The sequence below is a fragment of the Anticarsia gemmatalis genome, chromosome 28 (genome assembly GCF_050436995.1).
Source record: "Anticarsia gemmatalis isolate Benzon Research Colony breed Stoneville strain chromosome 28, ilAntGemm2 primary, whole genome shotgun sequence".
Taxonomy (NCBI): domain Eukaryota; kingdom Metazoa; phylum Arthropoda; class Insecta; order Lepidoptera; family Erebidae; genus Anticarsia; species Anticarsia gemmatalis.
The window spans coordinates 1,270,145-1,285,403 of NC_134772.1; the positions used below are offsets into that span (position 1 = coordinate 1,270,145).

The 15,259-nt window shown below is 38.1% G+C and overlaps 1 protein-coding gene across 9 annotated transcripts in view; it reads left to right on the forward strand.

The window, feature by feature from the left end:
* Positions 1 to 15,259, forward strand: part of swm (Zinc finger protein swm) — a 36,429-nt gene that overhangs the window by 12,923 nt on the left and 8,247 nt on the right. Inside the window, exons 8-22 of one of the 9 annotated variants that reach the window (XM_076132612.1) lie at positions 890 to 1,030; positions 1,693 to 1,787; positions 1,953 to 2,072; positions 2,725 to 2,839; positions 3,558 to 3,664; positions 4,782 to 4,915; positions 5,372 to 5,503; positions 5,880 to 6,029; positions 6,595 to 6,748; positions 7,495 to 7,613; positions 9,131 to 9,175; positions 12,504 to 12,584; positions 13,122 to 13,222; positions 13,987 to 14,013; positions 14,626 to 14,785. In XM_076132612.1, coding sequence (XP_075988727.1) covers positions 890 to 1,030; positions 1,693 to 1,787; positions 1,953 to 2,072; positions 2,725 to 2,839; positions 3,558 to 3,664; positions 4,782 to 4,915; positions 5,372 to 5,503; positions 5,880 to 6,029; positions 6,595 to 6,748; positions 7,495 to 7,613; positions 9,131 to 9,175; positions 12,504 to 12,584; positions 13,122 to 13,222; positions 13,987 to 14,013; positions 14,626 to 14,785 — 1,681 coding nt within the window. The remainder of the gene's footprint in view (positions 1 to 889; positions 1,031 to 1,692; positions 1,788 to 1,952; positions 2,073 to 2,724; positions 2,840 to 3,557; positions 3,665 to 4,781; positions 4,916 to 5,371; positions 5,504 to 5,879; positions 6,030 to 6,594; positions 6,749 to 7,494; positions 7,614 to 9,130; positions 9,176 to 12,503; positions 12,585 to 13,121; positions 13,223 to 13,986; positions 14,014 to 14,625; positions 14,786 to 15,259) is intronic. The other 8 variants (XM_076132613.1, XM_076132614.1, XM_076132615.1 and 5 more) reach the window with 8 other exon arrangements.

A 15,259-nucleotide genomic window follows, 5' to 3' on the forward strand; every position in this document is an offset into this window, starting at 1 on the left:
CTTTTTTTATTTATTTCTTTACTAGCTTTTACCCGCGACTTCGTCGGCCACCTTAATTTTCCCATTATGCGTCATTTTGCCTATGTCCTTTCACGGGTATCAAAATATCTCCATACCAAATTTCATGCAAATTGGTTCAGTAGTTTAGACGTGATTGAGTAACAGACTGACAGACAGACAGAGTTACTTTCGCATTTATAATATTAGTATGGATTTATTGCTTTATTTCAGGCAACTGAGGCCCATAGTAATACAATAAAAAAAATACAACTTAAAATATAAATAGACTAATACATACAAAGTATAACTTATTCTAAATTAATTAATTAGGTTGATGGTCTCTATGTTTATATGAGAACAGTCTATTTAGCGCAGTGGTGGTGGTCGCCACGTCACTACTAGTGAGTCGGGAGGCCCTGTGTTCAATTCCCATACGGAAGAAATATTTGTGCGACCCACAAATAGTTGTTTTGGGTCTGGTTGTAATTTGTGTTCCTTGTCTGTATGTTTGTAAAAGTACCAGTGGCATATTCGTAGAGTTATTTTTACAAAGGTCTACGTCCGCACTTATCTATTGAAGTGGCTTCGAGGCGAAATCTCTCTCTTTCTGTAACGAAACAATTGACTAACAGTGGTAAAATCTAGCGAAAATTACCAGAAACGCGGCGAAGATACTGCTAATAAATTAATTAAAAATACTCTAAACTGGCGTTTGGATCAAAACAGCATTGAATATAGTACCGTCGTTAAGCTGCCATGTTTTAATCTACATACATGTCATAGGACTTATGGTTTATATTATATTGATTTTATCCTTAGAACTTTCGCCCCACCTCCGCTGTTTTAAACTATGGGATAATTATTTTAACTACTGTTTATTTGTGTTCAGATCAAGATCGCCAGTGCCCCGAGACCGCGACCACGAGCGTGACAGGGACAGACTGCGCATGCCCCGCGAGATGGAGCGAGACAGGATGTCCCGGGACAGGGAACACCGCGACAGACTGTCCCGCTCTAGAGACAGGGAACGGTAAGTCTGACTTTCACCTCACCTGTTTAACCCATTAATTGTTGCCGTGCCAATTTGGGAACACTTAATAATTTTGCAAAATGGAAACGAATAAATATCCAATTTATTTTGCACAAATTATGAAGTGTTCCCAAATTGGCACGGCAACCATTAATGGGTTAAATCAAATCAAATCATATTTATTTGATATTTGATGTATAATAAAATTAAAAAAAAAACTAAAAGAAAAAACTAACTTAAACTGCCTAACGTTTCGGCGCAGGTTGCACTCGTTTTTAAGGTAAAATGCGTATTCGCGTTAATTCCCGTATTCTATTATACATTAAACATGCAACGCGAGAGTTTAAAAGTTATCATCTTTATTTGCCAAAATACTGTGATATAGTGGTCTTAAATACCGGTTACTTTATGAGCAGTGATAGCGATTGGTATAAGTTGGTGCCTCCCACGCAAGTGGTAGCAGGTTCGAACTCGAGGTAACAGAAATGAAAAAGGTTCATCGAAGCTCAAACAGTTTCTTCGTTAATAATGTTGAAATTGTAATTAATACTCTCCCCAAGAGGATAAAATAACGGACGCGGAAGGCGCGAGCATAAGCTAGTTATTAAATTATATATCTAAATAGTAGTAAATATGAGTCTAAACTCTGTTGCTTGTTTCAGATCTCGCGACAGGTCTCGTGACCGTTCTACATCGCCTCATGAAGCTAGACTCGATCACAACGACGCTTACAAACGACGTTGTCGAGATTTTGACGGTAAGTACATAGTTTCTATATACAAGGAGTGTGACGGAACGGAAACACGTCGCTCCGCGTTGTCGTTTTATGTCAACTGGGACCCATTCAATGGTTGTTTTTGCCCAGCGATCACCCGACATGCACTTCACGTATTAATGTATAGATGTTGTGTTGTTTATACAGAGAAGGGGTACTGCATGCGCGGCGACCTGTGCCAGTGGGACCACGGCAGCGACCCCGTGGTGCTGGAGGACGCCGCCGCCGCGCTGTCCTCCGTGCTGGCGCTGCCGCCCACCGTGCCCGGTAACCGCTACATCACATATGAGCTTTGTACACAGTTCTAGGAAGACATACCCTTTAGGTCAGGGCGAAGTAACCCACAGTCATGAGTCGTTTAGCCTTTCTTCCAAACTATGTTGGAGTCGGCTTCCAGTCTCACCGGATGCAGCTGAATACCAGTATTTTACATGGAGCGACTGCCTATCTGACCTCCACAACACAGTTAAGTGGGTTATAACACGAGTCTGGTTGTCAGACTTTCAAGCTTCTGACTACTGTTAACGACTGTTAAAGATCTTTGATAAAAACAGCTTGGACCCACAATTTAACGACCCTTCCGAAACATGAAGGAACTCGATATGAGTAAGATGGTCTACCATCCACAGAACAACCTCGGCAAGAGAAGCTTAACCTGAGAGATCGATGCACGCGGCTGTCGTTAACTAAGCGACGAGCTCCTAGTAGTAGCATTATAGTATGTATGAACTTGTAATAAAATCTCTTTGGCTTCAAGAATCACAAATGAGTACACGGTTCATTAGGTTTCTTTCAGTGAGCTCGTGAGGTACCCAAATATCGAGCTTTTTTGTGTAGAGAAAAGATTTTATTACAAGTTCATACATGCTATAATGCGAAAAGACTTTCCCCGACCTAATATAATGTTGTTATATTTCAGAGTACAACCCGCTGACGCCGGACATCTGGTGCGGAGGCGCCGGTCCGTTCCCACAATACCCACATCCACATCCGCATCACGCTCACCCCCCTAGAGAGCTGATACCTATACCCAGGTGAGACTATACTACTAATCTTTATACATATACATATATAATTCTTCTGTAAGTGTGTATGTCACTGAACTTCTCTTAAACTACTGGACCGATTTTGATGAAATTTTTTGTGTGTGTTCAGGGGGATCTGAGAATGGTTTAGATTCACAATTTTGTCCGCTGGATAATGATTTTTTAATAAATTTTTAATTTATTAGACAGGACAACGTCTGTCGGGTCCGCTAATTACTCGTATAACCTAACCCTCTTGTTCATAAACACACTATAAACCTATTTTAGTTAAAATGCTACTATAATAGGTGTTCTCTTTTTCATTTCGCTAAGGAGTGAAAGAAACAAAACACTTTATTAGCCTTTCATAACTGGATATATTTTTATGAATAAGAGGGTTATTGTTTACTACCTTTTACCCGCGACTTCGTCCGCAACCTGAATTTTGTCAAGGGAATGCGTCATTTTCCCGGGGTTAAAAGTAGCCTAAGTCCTTTCTCGGGTATTAAAATATCTCCATACTTACCAAATTTCATGCAAATTGGTTCAGTAGTTTAGGCGTGATTATTTCTGATACACACACAACTGGAAAGCCATTGGTGTGTTGCCTAGGGCTCGAACCTGCAACCACTTACGTGGGACTGTACTTCATATAATTTTATTTATTTAGTATGTATGTTTGTATGTATGTATGTAGTAGCACACAATACTAAAGTAAAGCTTTCAGTATGGCTCACAGAGTGCGCCACGACGTGCCGGCGCCGCGCGCGGGCCCGCCCGGACCGCCGCGACACCCCGCGCCGCACAAGAAGAACTTTGACTACAGCCGGTTTGGTAAGTAATCTTCTTTTTCGTATATTTACTAATATACGAAAATAAAATAATAGTCAATCTAGTATATGAATTGTTCGAGTCTTAAAGCCCTTTGACCGATTAACGATTGTTATTCTAGACTGTTAATATCAGTCTAGCCTTTCTTCCAAACTATGTTCGAGTCTGCTTCCAGTCTCACCGGTTGCAGCTGAATATCAGTATTTTACATGGAGCGATTGTCTATCTGACCTCCACAACACAGTTACCATGGTTACTGGTTGTCAGACTTGCAAGCTTCTGACTACTGTAAACGACTGTCAAAGATCTTTGAAAATTACAACCGGGACCCACAATTTAACGTGGCTTTCGAGATACGGAGGAACTCGTTATGAATAAAATGGTCACCCATCCACAGAACAACCTCGGCAAGCGTAGCTTAACCTCAGAGATCGACCCGCACTGTTATTGTTAACTAAGCCACCGAGGTCCTTGTTAAAATAACATGTTCAATAGTAGCACAAAGTTCAGTAACCTGCCCGGTATATGGCAACAAACTTGCCCCTTATAACATTACTAGCTGACCCGCGCAACTTCGCTTGCGTCACATAAGAGAATGGGTCAGAACTTTCCCCGTTTTTGTAACATTTTTTTCTGGTACATTGCTCCTAATGGCCGTAGCGTGTCGTTATATAGCCTAAAGCCTTTCTCGATAAATGGGCTATCTAACACTGAAAGAATTTTTCAAATCGGGCCAGTAGTTCCTGAGATTAGCGCGTTCAAACAAACAAACTCTTCAGCTTTATAATATTAGTATAGATGGGGTCAGATGGTCTAATATCCTGTTATACAACAAACTTGTTATACTCAAAGTCTCGGCGATTCCCGTATGGAGCAAAGTGCTTTGGTCGTTTCTATTTTTCTTTTCAAATGTCCCACTGTTGGGCAAGGGTCTCCTCAGGGAACAGGGGAGGGATTAGGCCTCCACGCTACCCAAGTGCGGGTGTGGGACTTTTCATGCCTTCAAAAGCTGTATTAAACAACTAACATTTTTTTCTATTTTTCATGAGAATATTTGTCAGTAGCAGTCCAAGTTTGGTATCTTCTGGTATAGTGTTTATATACATGTGTTTGTTCGCAGGTCCCGCCCGTCCACCACTACCGGCCAACGCGGTGAACTGTTCCCTCGAAGTGAAGAAAGTCCCCCGGGGACTTAATGATATCACACATCTAAATAATCACTTCTGCAAGTTTGGCAAGATTGTTAATATACAGGTAACGTGTTAAATCTCTAACATAATATATATATGAGCTATATACTGTCCCACTAATAAATGTAGTATGAGCTCTGATTAGTTATACAGTGTTTTGTCAATCAATTGTGAAACCGTATATGAGTGAGTTACTAAACACTGTATAATAACTAATCAGAGCTTACACGTACTATTTATTAGAAAGACTAGCTTTTACCCGCGACTTCGTCCGGGTGGTTTGTGACTAAGGACAGAATTTTCATGCTCTATTTTATCCTCTTGGGGTTAAAATTGATCAAAATCCTTTTTTAGCGGATGCCTACGTCATAACATCTACCTGCATCCCAAATTTCAGCCCGATCCGACCAGTGGTTTGGGCTGTGCGTTGATAGATCACTATGTCAGTCGCTTTTGAGTTATATTTAGATATTGAATGTATTTTACATATTATATTTGTTAACTTATAATCCTGTCATAGGTGTGCTACGATGGCGACCCAGAAGCGGCTCTGATCACGTTCTCCAACCCCACAGAGGCCAACGTCGCTTACAAGAGCACTGAGGCTGTGCTCAACAATCGGTTTATTAAGGTCTTCTGGCATAACCCGGAGGTAAATATAAATCTATACATATAATGAATTTAACCCATTACTGTCTCACTGGGCAAGGGTCTCCTCCTGTAATGTGGCAGGGGTTAGGCATCCTGAGATCCTTGCATGCCTGAGAATTCTTTAGAACAGTTATTGAAAGTATGCAAAGTCCCCAACCGGCACTTGGCCAGCGTGGTGGACTCAAGGCCTAAATCCTCCCTCATTACGGAAGGAGACCCAGCAGTGACATTAATGGGTTAAATTTATTATTTCTTAGCCTGGCATCTAGACTAGTAGACAATATTTTCGGACATTACTGTTTCATAAAAGCTTTGTTTTGCAAAAACCTCTACTCGGTCGATTCCGAAAATATTTTTTTACGTGTTTTCTCTTTCAGAATAAACAAGAGAACATGGCGCCCGGCGGCCAGCAGAACAACAAACAGAACGACAGACAGAACCCGCAGCATCCCATGTCACACAACAAGGTGCTCATCAACAGAGACAACATCAAGGCCACCGCTGATAATAAACAACTCATGGAGAAGGTAACGCTTATCTTCTTATCTTATAGTGGTCGACCTATACTCAGGCCATTTCAAACGTTCGCATGTGGTTTTTCCTTTCCCCTTACATGCGCGCTCTTTCACGCGCGATATTGTGTCTGTGTTAAGGGGGCTTTTGTCATATTTCTATGATTCTTTTGATTATGACGTAGTGAGCACGTTTGTAACGGCCTGAATATAGTGTCAAAGTTGTTCAAGCTCGAAGGCCTTTGACGTGGCTTAACGACTGTTATCTTACCGCCTATGGTCACCTCACCGCAATAACGGCGCAGTAGTTTAGGTCACCACGCCGCTACCATTGCGTCGGGAAGTCGTGGGTTAGATTCCCACCCAGAACAATTATTTGTGCTGATCCATAAATAGTTGTTTCCGGTCTGGTTGTACTTTGTGTCTGTTGTTTGTATGTTTGTAGAAGTCCCCGCGACACAAGAGCAATTCTTATTGCAGAAGTTGTCTTTTAAAGAGACGAATAAACACAATTAGAATCTAAGAAAAAAAAAGCAATTCTAATTAACCCTTAATAAAAAAATACACATTTTTGTTTCAGGAGAAAGAGCTAGCGAACGGAATCGAACCGAAGAAAGAAGCGGTAAAACCGATAGCTAAGAGTAAACAGATCATGGAGATGCACAAACGTGCTCAAGCGCTGTTGGAGACGCAGCTGCAACAACAGATGCTGCTTATACAACGATTGGAGTCCGGTAAGAGATTACATTTTAATACTACTTACATCAAAGAGCAGTGATAGCCGAGTGGTATAAGTTGACACCTCCCAAGCAAGTGGTCGCAGGTTCGAACCCGAGGCAACACACCAATGACTTTTCCATGTTATGTGTGTATTAGAAATAATTATCACTTGCTCCAACGGTGAAGGAAAACATCGTGAGGAAACCTTGCATGCCTAAAATTTGTTTAGAACATTTCTTGAGGGCATGCAAAGTCCTCAACCCGCATTTGGCCAGCGTGGTGGACTCAAGGCCTAACCTCTCCCTCATTACGGGAGGAGACCCTTGCCCAGCAGTGGGACAGTAATGGGTTAAATTTACTTTACTACTTACATCAATCAATATAAAACTTTTCCGTTACTGACTGATGGACAACGCACAGCCAAAACTACTGAGTGTACAAACTTGACATTTGCTTAAAGTGTAGAGGAGTACTAAGACAGGATTTTTGGAAATAAGGAGTTAAATTTGACACTGCGAGCAGCTAGTTCAAATATAAATAAGAAAAGTACTTTGCCCGACACGGAGATACAACCAGAGACCTCATAATTAGTAAATGCACTATTGATCGCGCGTACATCCACGTTTCGCCATTAACAATGTTAGCTCTATGTAATAGGGGGCGAGCCTATCGCCATATACCGGGCACGTTAATACAGCACACATTTCGAAATTTATTTTGCTACTTAACTAAATATAATTATATACATTTTTGTTTCTAGGTAACGTAACGGAAGCCCAGCGCACCGCATTACTGGAAGCCATCAACTCGGCGCAAGAAGGCATTGAGAAACTACGCAAAGAACTGGTCGCTTACAATGGCACTCTCAAACAAATGCAGGTATGTACTATATATTATATATTATAATAATAATGTATGTACTATCGTCAGTAGATAGGCTTACTATAGTTTACTATCGACCAATTTCATCATCAAAAGTAACAGCCAAAATATAGGCGAAAATTCTTCTTCTTCTTATCGTATGGTTAGTGGTCAACCTAGTGTCGAAGTTGTTCAAGCCGCCCGAAGGCCTTTGACGTAGCTTAACGTGCTTGACGTGGGTCAATGAGACAAATTTCTTAGCCAATTGAAATAAGTATCAAATACAAGACAATGGCTTTAGCTATTACTTTAGATATATATGAAGTAAGTGGCCGTAAGACAAATCTTGCAATAATAGCTAAGCTCATATTATAATGCAATCGGTCTTAATCGCCATTGAAAATTAGAGGTTAGGTACCTTGTTTGTTTATCCGATCTTTCGAGTGAAGACCGCCCATAGCCAGTTGCGCGGTCGGTAAACGATCTGTGGGTGCAGCAAACATTGCCGCGGTCATTCTATAGATGGGTGACCGCATAGTCTTCGAACTGGGCGTCACCGTGCTTCGGAGAGCACGTTTAAAGTCGGTCCCGGTTGTTGTCTATTAAGATAACAGTCGTTAAGCCACGTCAAAGACCTGCGGGCGGCTTGAACAACTTTGTTTGATATGCCATCTATAAAATTATTATTTTTGACAAATTAAGCTACAATAGGCCTATCTACATCTGACGATAAGTTATTGTTACTCGCTGTAAGATAAAAAGATATTTGTTATGTTTGTTTTGACTGCAATAATGCTAGATTAAAATATTGTGTGTATCCCTGAATAGGAAATATAAATCTGTTACAATATAGGCATAGCCAGAGGATTAGTTCGTTTAATAATATCTCAACATCAGCCTAGTCTTTCTTCAAACTATGTAGGAGTCGGCGTCCAGTCTCACCGGATGCAGCTGAATTCCAGTATTTTACATGCAGCGACTGTTTATCGGACCTCCACAACACAGTTACTTGTGTTATAACACGATACACTTCTGTAAAACTGGTTGTCCGACTTTCAAACTGCTGACTACTGTCAAAGATTTTTGAAAATGACAACCGTGACCCACAATTTAATGTGCCTTCCGTAACACTGAAGATCTCGATATTTATTGTAGTTCTGTAGATGGGTGACCTATGTGATCATCTTGGTCACCCATCCACAGAACAACCTTGGCAAGTGTCACTTAACTTGAGAGATAGATCCGCGCGGCTAGTGTTAACTAAGGTTTGAGTTCCTCTTAAAAAAAAATCTGTGAGTTATATAAGAACACTCCTCTGGTTATGCGTGAGGTATATAGTTGATGTGATCATCTAGGTCACCCATCCACATACCAACCTCGGCAAGTGTCACTTAACTTGAGAGATCAATTATTGTTATCTAAGCTACGAGTTCCCCTTAAAATAAAATCTGTGAGTTATATAAAGAACACTCCTCTGGCTATGCGTGAGGTATATAGTTGTGTTACAATACATAACCTAGGTATATATGTGGCAGGACGAGTCGGTAGCGCGCACGATGTCTCGTCTACAGCTGGCACAGGTACTGCTCAGCGCACACGATGGATGCGCGCGATATTGTCTCACTTTTGTATATAAAGTAGCTATATCTATATTAATAATTTCGTCAAGGAGTACGGTAGATTCGTCGAAACTTTATATGAATAACAAAACATTAAAAAAAAAAGATTTCCAGTCGACAATTTTCGACTTCTATTCATTATTTTTCTATTTTTTATTCGCAAAATTCGGATTATGGAGAATTTCGTTAAATTATAATTCCACTGTTATATTGACCGTCCATTACTAACGTGAATTTCAGAAGTAGGGTTTAATCACGAAATATCTTAGGGGGGGGAGGCGTTGTAGTAACAATCACGTGTGTTTATTTTTCGGGATACTTGGCGTTACACGTACTTTACTCTCTTGTTCACTTACAAACAACTCACACACGGTCATTTGATTCCAAACTAAGCAGAGCTTGTACTATAGTAACCAAATAACTTGTAAACATTTATATACTTCTAAATATACATACCTATCTATATATTAATACGTAAAGCAAAAACTTTGGACCCCTTTTTACGAAAAACGTGCGGACGCAGGAGAAGGAAATTTGGCACACTTACAGTTTATGTGTAGGAGGAGTGGAGAACGCTAATATTTTTTAACAATAATGCTTATAAACCAACACAATTGATAAAGGTTTATTTTAGTTTTGCAAACTTTTATCAATTGTGTTGGTTTGAAATGAAAAAATAATCGAAACTAGTTCAAATTCCCACTGTCAATTACCCAAATGATTCAACGTTACCCAGGTTGACTGTACATTAAATCAATAAATAAAACATTACACACACTACCACGCATTTGACTTTGTCTTTATTTATAGAGCATTGACAAGAAATTTTACATATTTTCTCTTAGGTAATACAAAAGTGAGACAACACGATATTAAAATGACAACCCATCCATTATATGCGCTAGTCGGTTGCGTTTCGCATGCAGTGTGCACATACATACATACAAATGTATGACACATTAAGACATATTATTGCATATGTGAATGACGTGCATCTTGTACAACTATTTTAAGGGCATTTTCATGGCAATTTAATTTATTATTGTCCCACTGCTGGGCATCGGTCTCCTCCAGAAATGAATTGTTTAAAATATTCTTCACCAGCAGCCGATCTCGGCCTTCGCGCGGGTAAACATTATTTTGCAATTAAAATAAACTATATTAAGGATATTTTCATAGTAACAAAATTCCTAGTGTACATAGGGCCTGAGTTTGCCGCGCGAGACTAAAATTTTAAGTTTTTTTTAAAGATAAATACATAATATTATGGCTGACATGATATTAGTAGCTCTTTTTAGTAAATACTATATATTTTAATGCTGTACTTAAACTTTAAACGTAAATCTTAATATATTATTAAGGTAAATAAGTATAATATTAAAGGAATTATTTTTTTATGTGTGTTTTGCAAAACATATTTATGCATGGATTTCTTTGTTTTCCTCTTGATCTTTCAATTCTATATGTTAATAATAATTTTCGATTTATCTTTAAAATAAATAAACCCTTAAAAACTATGTAGGAAATCTCACGATCCTGAAAAATATGATTAAAGAAATAAAATATTTTTCACTTACACAAAGTAATTAACGTTAACAAATGTTAGTACTAGAAAATATTCATAATAAATCGATAAGATCACGACACAATATCATCAGCGCCATCTACCGAATTCACATAGCACTACTAAGTGAGAACCGAGTCATATTAGTTCCATATAGCACCACGCATGCGCAACGCAACTGTAAGTCATACCATCACACTGTATAGCCATTTGGTGCATAGCAGAGATGTATATTACCATTAACAGTCGTTTTCATTAATATAACGTCAGTAAGAGATAGGTTTAATAAAGTTTAGTTGGTTAGTAGCAACGATTCTTCTCATATTATCAATTTTATCATATCTACTCGATTTGAAATTAAAATTTAGTATTTGATCCCTGCACACTAACGAAAACGATTAAGCAATTTAGCCGTGACAGACAAACAGACAGACAGTCTGACATTTGAAAAACTATTAACTACCCGGCTTCGTTCGCGTTAAAAGATTTAATGGAGTAAAAAGTCGAGTTATTTACGAAACTATTTATGTGCGAAGTTTTATCAAAATTGATCAAACAATTTTTGTACTACAGAGTAACAAACAAATTCACAAACTTTCGCATTTATAATATTAGTAGGATTAGCAATATAAGTGTACAAATCCCTTACTGACGTTAGTTTATTGAGAACGGTCGTAAAAGTATGTATAATAAAATATTTCGCTTAGCATTACATAAATATAATGTAAATAATAAGTATGGTGGATTTTGTGTGTGTTCTTATGTAAATTGTGTTATGTTAAAACGTGTCCGTTTGTGTACTATATCTATCTCTTTTTAACTGTAATTTTAAGATAAGGACAGGACTTTTTACGTGAACTCCGAAGCACGGAGACGTTCAGCTCAAAAACCAGTATAGAATGTTGTTGAATGAGAAAAAACTAAAAAAACTAAAAAAAAAAACTAGAATGCCACCCATCTATGTGATGTCCGCACTAAGATTGTTTAACCACTGAGAGTCAACCAATGAGCGCAAGTAACTGCGAGCATCTCTATTTAGGCTTATATAAAATAAAAGTTTTCTGTCCTTGTCTTACGTACTGCGTTAGAAAGAGATATCAATATAGACAACACATTCTGTATTCTAATAATAGAAGTGTGTATTTGTTGACTAATATTAGATTAAAATTAAACTTAGTTTTATAAGTAATAGTAGTCAAGTATTTAGTCAGTTGATAGAGTAGGTAGTAGATTCGATTATGACAAAAAATACTACTTTGTATAATTCCCTTTGAAGTTAACTATAACTTCAATTTAGTAATAGGCGCCGTTTTTCCCTTAAAATCAGCCTAATTCAAACAGTACCTATAAAAATAAAAACTAAAGCAATTTTATAAGAATCAAGAAGCTAAAATAGTGATAGTAAATTAAATAGTTATTTCAGTGTTGCCAATTTTCACAGCTAAATATCCTTAAAGAACAAGTAAAAATTAACTAGCATTATCGCGTAATTTTTAAAAAAATATTTATTAAATATTTTTTAATTATTTCTTTCCCTCACTTAATTTTTGAAAACAACCCCCAACCTTTTAACACAGGGTTGCTTTGCTATACCATCAAATGGGTTTCGGTTAGAACATCATACGCAAATACGCATAAATTACTGCTCCGTTATTGATAGTCCTCCGCCTTTAAGCTTTGTATATAAATAGCTCTAATATGACGATTGTTTAATACATTTGTTAGCAGGCCAAGAAACCGAAGACCAAGGAGGAAGCACAGAAGGAGATCTTGGATGCTGAACTGGATCTATTTAATAAACAACAGGTTAGTTATATAATAAACTATATTGCAAAATTATTACTGTAAACAAATAATAATATTAATCTAATACTGTCCCGCTGGGCAAGGGTCTCCTCCCGTAATGAGGGAGGGGTTAGGCCTTGAGTCCACCACGCTGACCAAGTGCGAGTTGGGATACTGTTAGTTTACAAAAAAATCCTTTACACATAGAGCTTCCTCTTGAATCATCTATTAAAAAAAACCGCACCTAAAAAGCTGTGTAGTTTTAAAGATCTAAGGAAGGATAGAGAAGCGACTATGCTTTATACTATTTAGTTCTTAATAATAAATATCATTGGACACTCACACACGGTCAAATGATTTCAAACTAAGCCAAGCTTGTACTAGTGCTCATCACACAAATATTTGTCTCGGGTGTGATTGGAAGACACCACACGCGGCGCTTCAGCTATTGCGGCGAGGTGACCACGTAAACCACTGCGCCAAAAGTGCAGTTCTGACAGTATTTAAGTATAATTGATAATAAGTTGTAATCTACATAATCTATCTTTTACTTATTAGGAAGGGCAAGACGTAACGGAGTTAACGAAGAGGATTGCCGAACTCCGCCGACAGATGGCGATACAGTTCCCTACGCATATCATGAGAAGACCACACGCAAGGTAATAATATCACTAGAAAATACTCTATTGCAAGCTTGCTTTTATGCGAATGAAGTTTTTAAAGTCGTTTGTGAGGTTAAAGGCCAGTTTTACAGTGTATGAATAAGTGTCAGATAACCTATTTGCTAGATATAGTGATAGGAGGGGTACGAAGGCAACTGGCAAAATTATGTTTAATCTAAACCAGATTTGGTATGATGACTGATTTTTTGGCCCGTCAGACAGAAAATTTTCTTAGACACGTATTTTATTTATCAAATATTAATGAGAAGTGATAACATTCAAGTTATGGAGTGGGGGTTAATGACGTCACGGTGTTGTGCATTTTGTACTCTAACGTGACGTCATGCGACTTGTCAACTCAATGTATTGCCGTAATTATTTGATTATGTTCAAAAGTAGATGGACTAAAAAATACGTTTGTCACATCAAAACTGTGAAACTGCAAAGTAATATAAATATAACTAAAACCTCGATTTTACATATAAATTTGTCTACGTTTCATCCTTGATTTTTTACTATTTCCATGCAAAATTGGTTTAGCCGTGAAAGCTTAACAGGAAGACTGACATTTATAATGTCAGTATAGTGCGAATAATAGTAAAAATATATAAAATAGTTTTGGGAATATGCATGGGTATACATACTTTAAAAAAGGTCCAACTTTATGTTTGATACTGATACACTAATGTATTGTAGTTGAAAGCGTGACTGCTACTTTTGGAATTATTTCTATAATAATAATGTTTTTATTGAATTTCAAGCTATCGTATTGTGAAGCGAAAACTTAGGTGAGGATATATTTTTTTATAATTATACGGATATCTGAAGAATTTGGTAAGACGGTTCACTAAAAAACTATTTCTAAAACTTTGTACGACTCTCGAGCATATGGGGGTTTTTACGAGGTTTTCAAATACCTTGATTTTTTAATATTACGCAGTTTTTTACTGATCATATAGCTGCTATTATTGTTATATTTGAGTACATTTAAATCAGTCTTACCGAAGGGTATCGTGTAATAACCCAGATTACTGCGTTGTGGAGGTCAGATAGACAGTCGCTCCATGTAAAATACTGGTATTCAGCTGCATCCGGTGAGACTGGAAGCCGACTCTGACATAGTTTGGAAAAAAGGCTAAGCTGATATATATTGAGCACATTTAAAACTCCTATTTCTTTTAGAATATAATATGCATATTCTTTTTATTTATCATTAGTGCATTTTACGCATACGTGAAATATTGTGATCATATTTGATTACCAAATATAAATTATGCAACAATTATATTTAATATCGTTTTCTCAATCAAACATTACTTTTCCAGGGTTATCTTTAGTGATAATCTTTACTGAAAAAGAAAATAAATGTAGTATATATTAACGCCTGTATATTTTCTTAGGGGCGGCAGATTCAACACACCAACGCGCTTCACCCGCGGCGGGCTGACGACCAAGATCTTCAACCACAGCATGAACCAGTCGGTGGACCACAGACCTCGCGCGCTGCTCATCTCGGGCTTTGAGGCCGACGAGCTGGACGCGCTCGTCGCACACTTCTCTGTGAGTACCATGTAGCTGATGAGCTCATGATCATGAACCAGTTAGGACCACAGATCACCTTGCAGATCTGGCTATGGCGGTCAGTTTCACTGGAACTGGCCAACGGTGTAAGACTTTGTTTATAGTGTCCAAATGTGTGTACAATACACAGGTACACTCTCTATTCCTTCACTCTCATAGTCTGGTGGGACGGTACACTCGACCAGTGAGAGGTCAGGCACAGGACGGCTTTATGTGCTTTCTGAGGCACGGATATCTTCGACCTCAATTGCACATCCGCTTTGGATAAACTGTTGATTCCACACTGATTGTAACATCCTATGTACACAGTTATGCAATAAATGTATCTCTATCTTTATCTTCCTAACTCCGGGCAATCTCTAAGAAATTCTTAACAGGAAAGCTCAGAAAATACTTATTTGCTCGAACCATTTAAACCGCTAAAGATTCTTTGTATCACTCCCTCATCGCTAC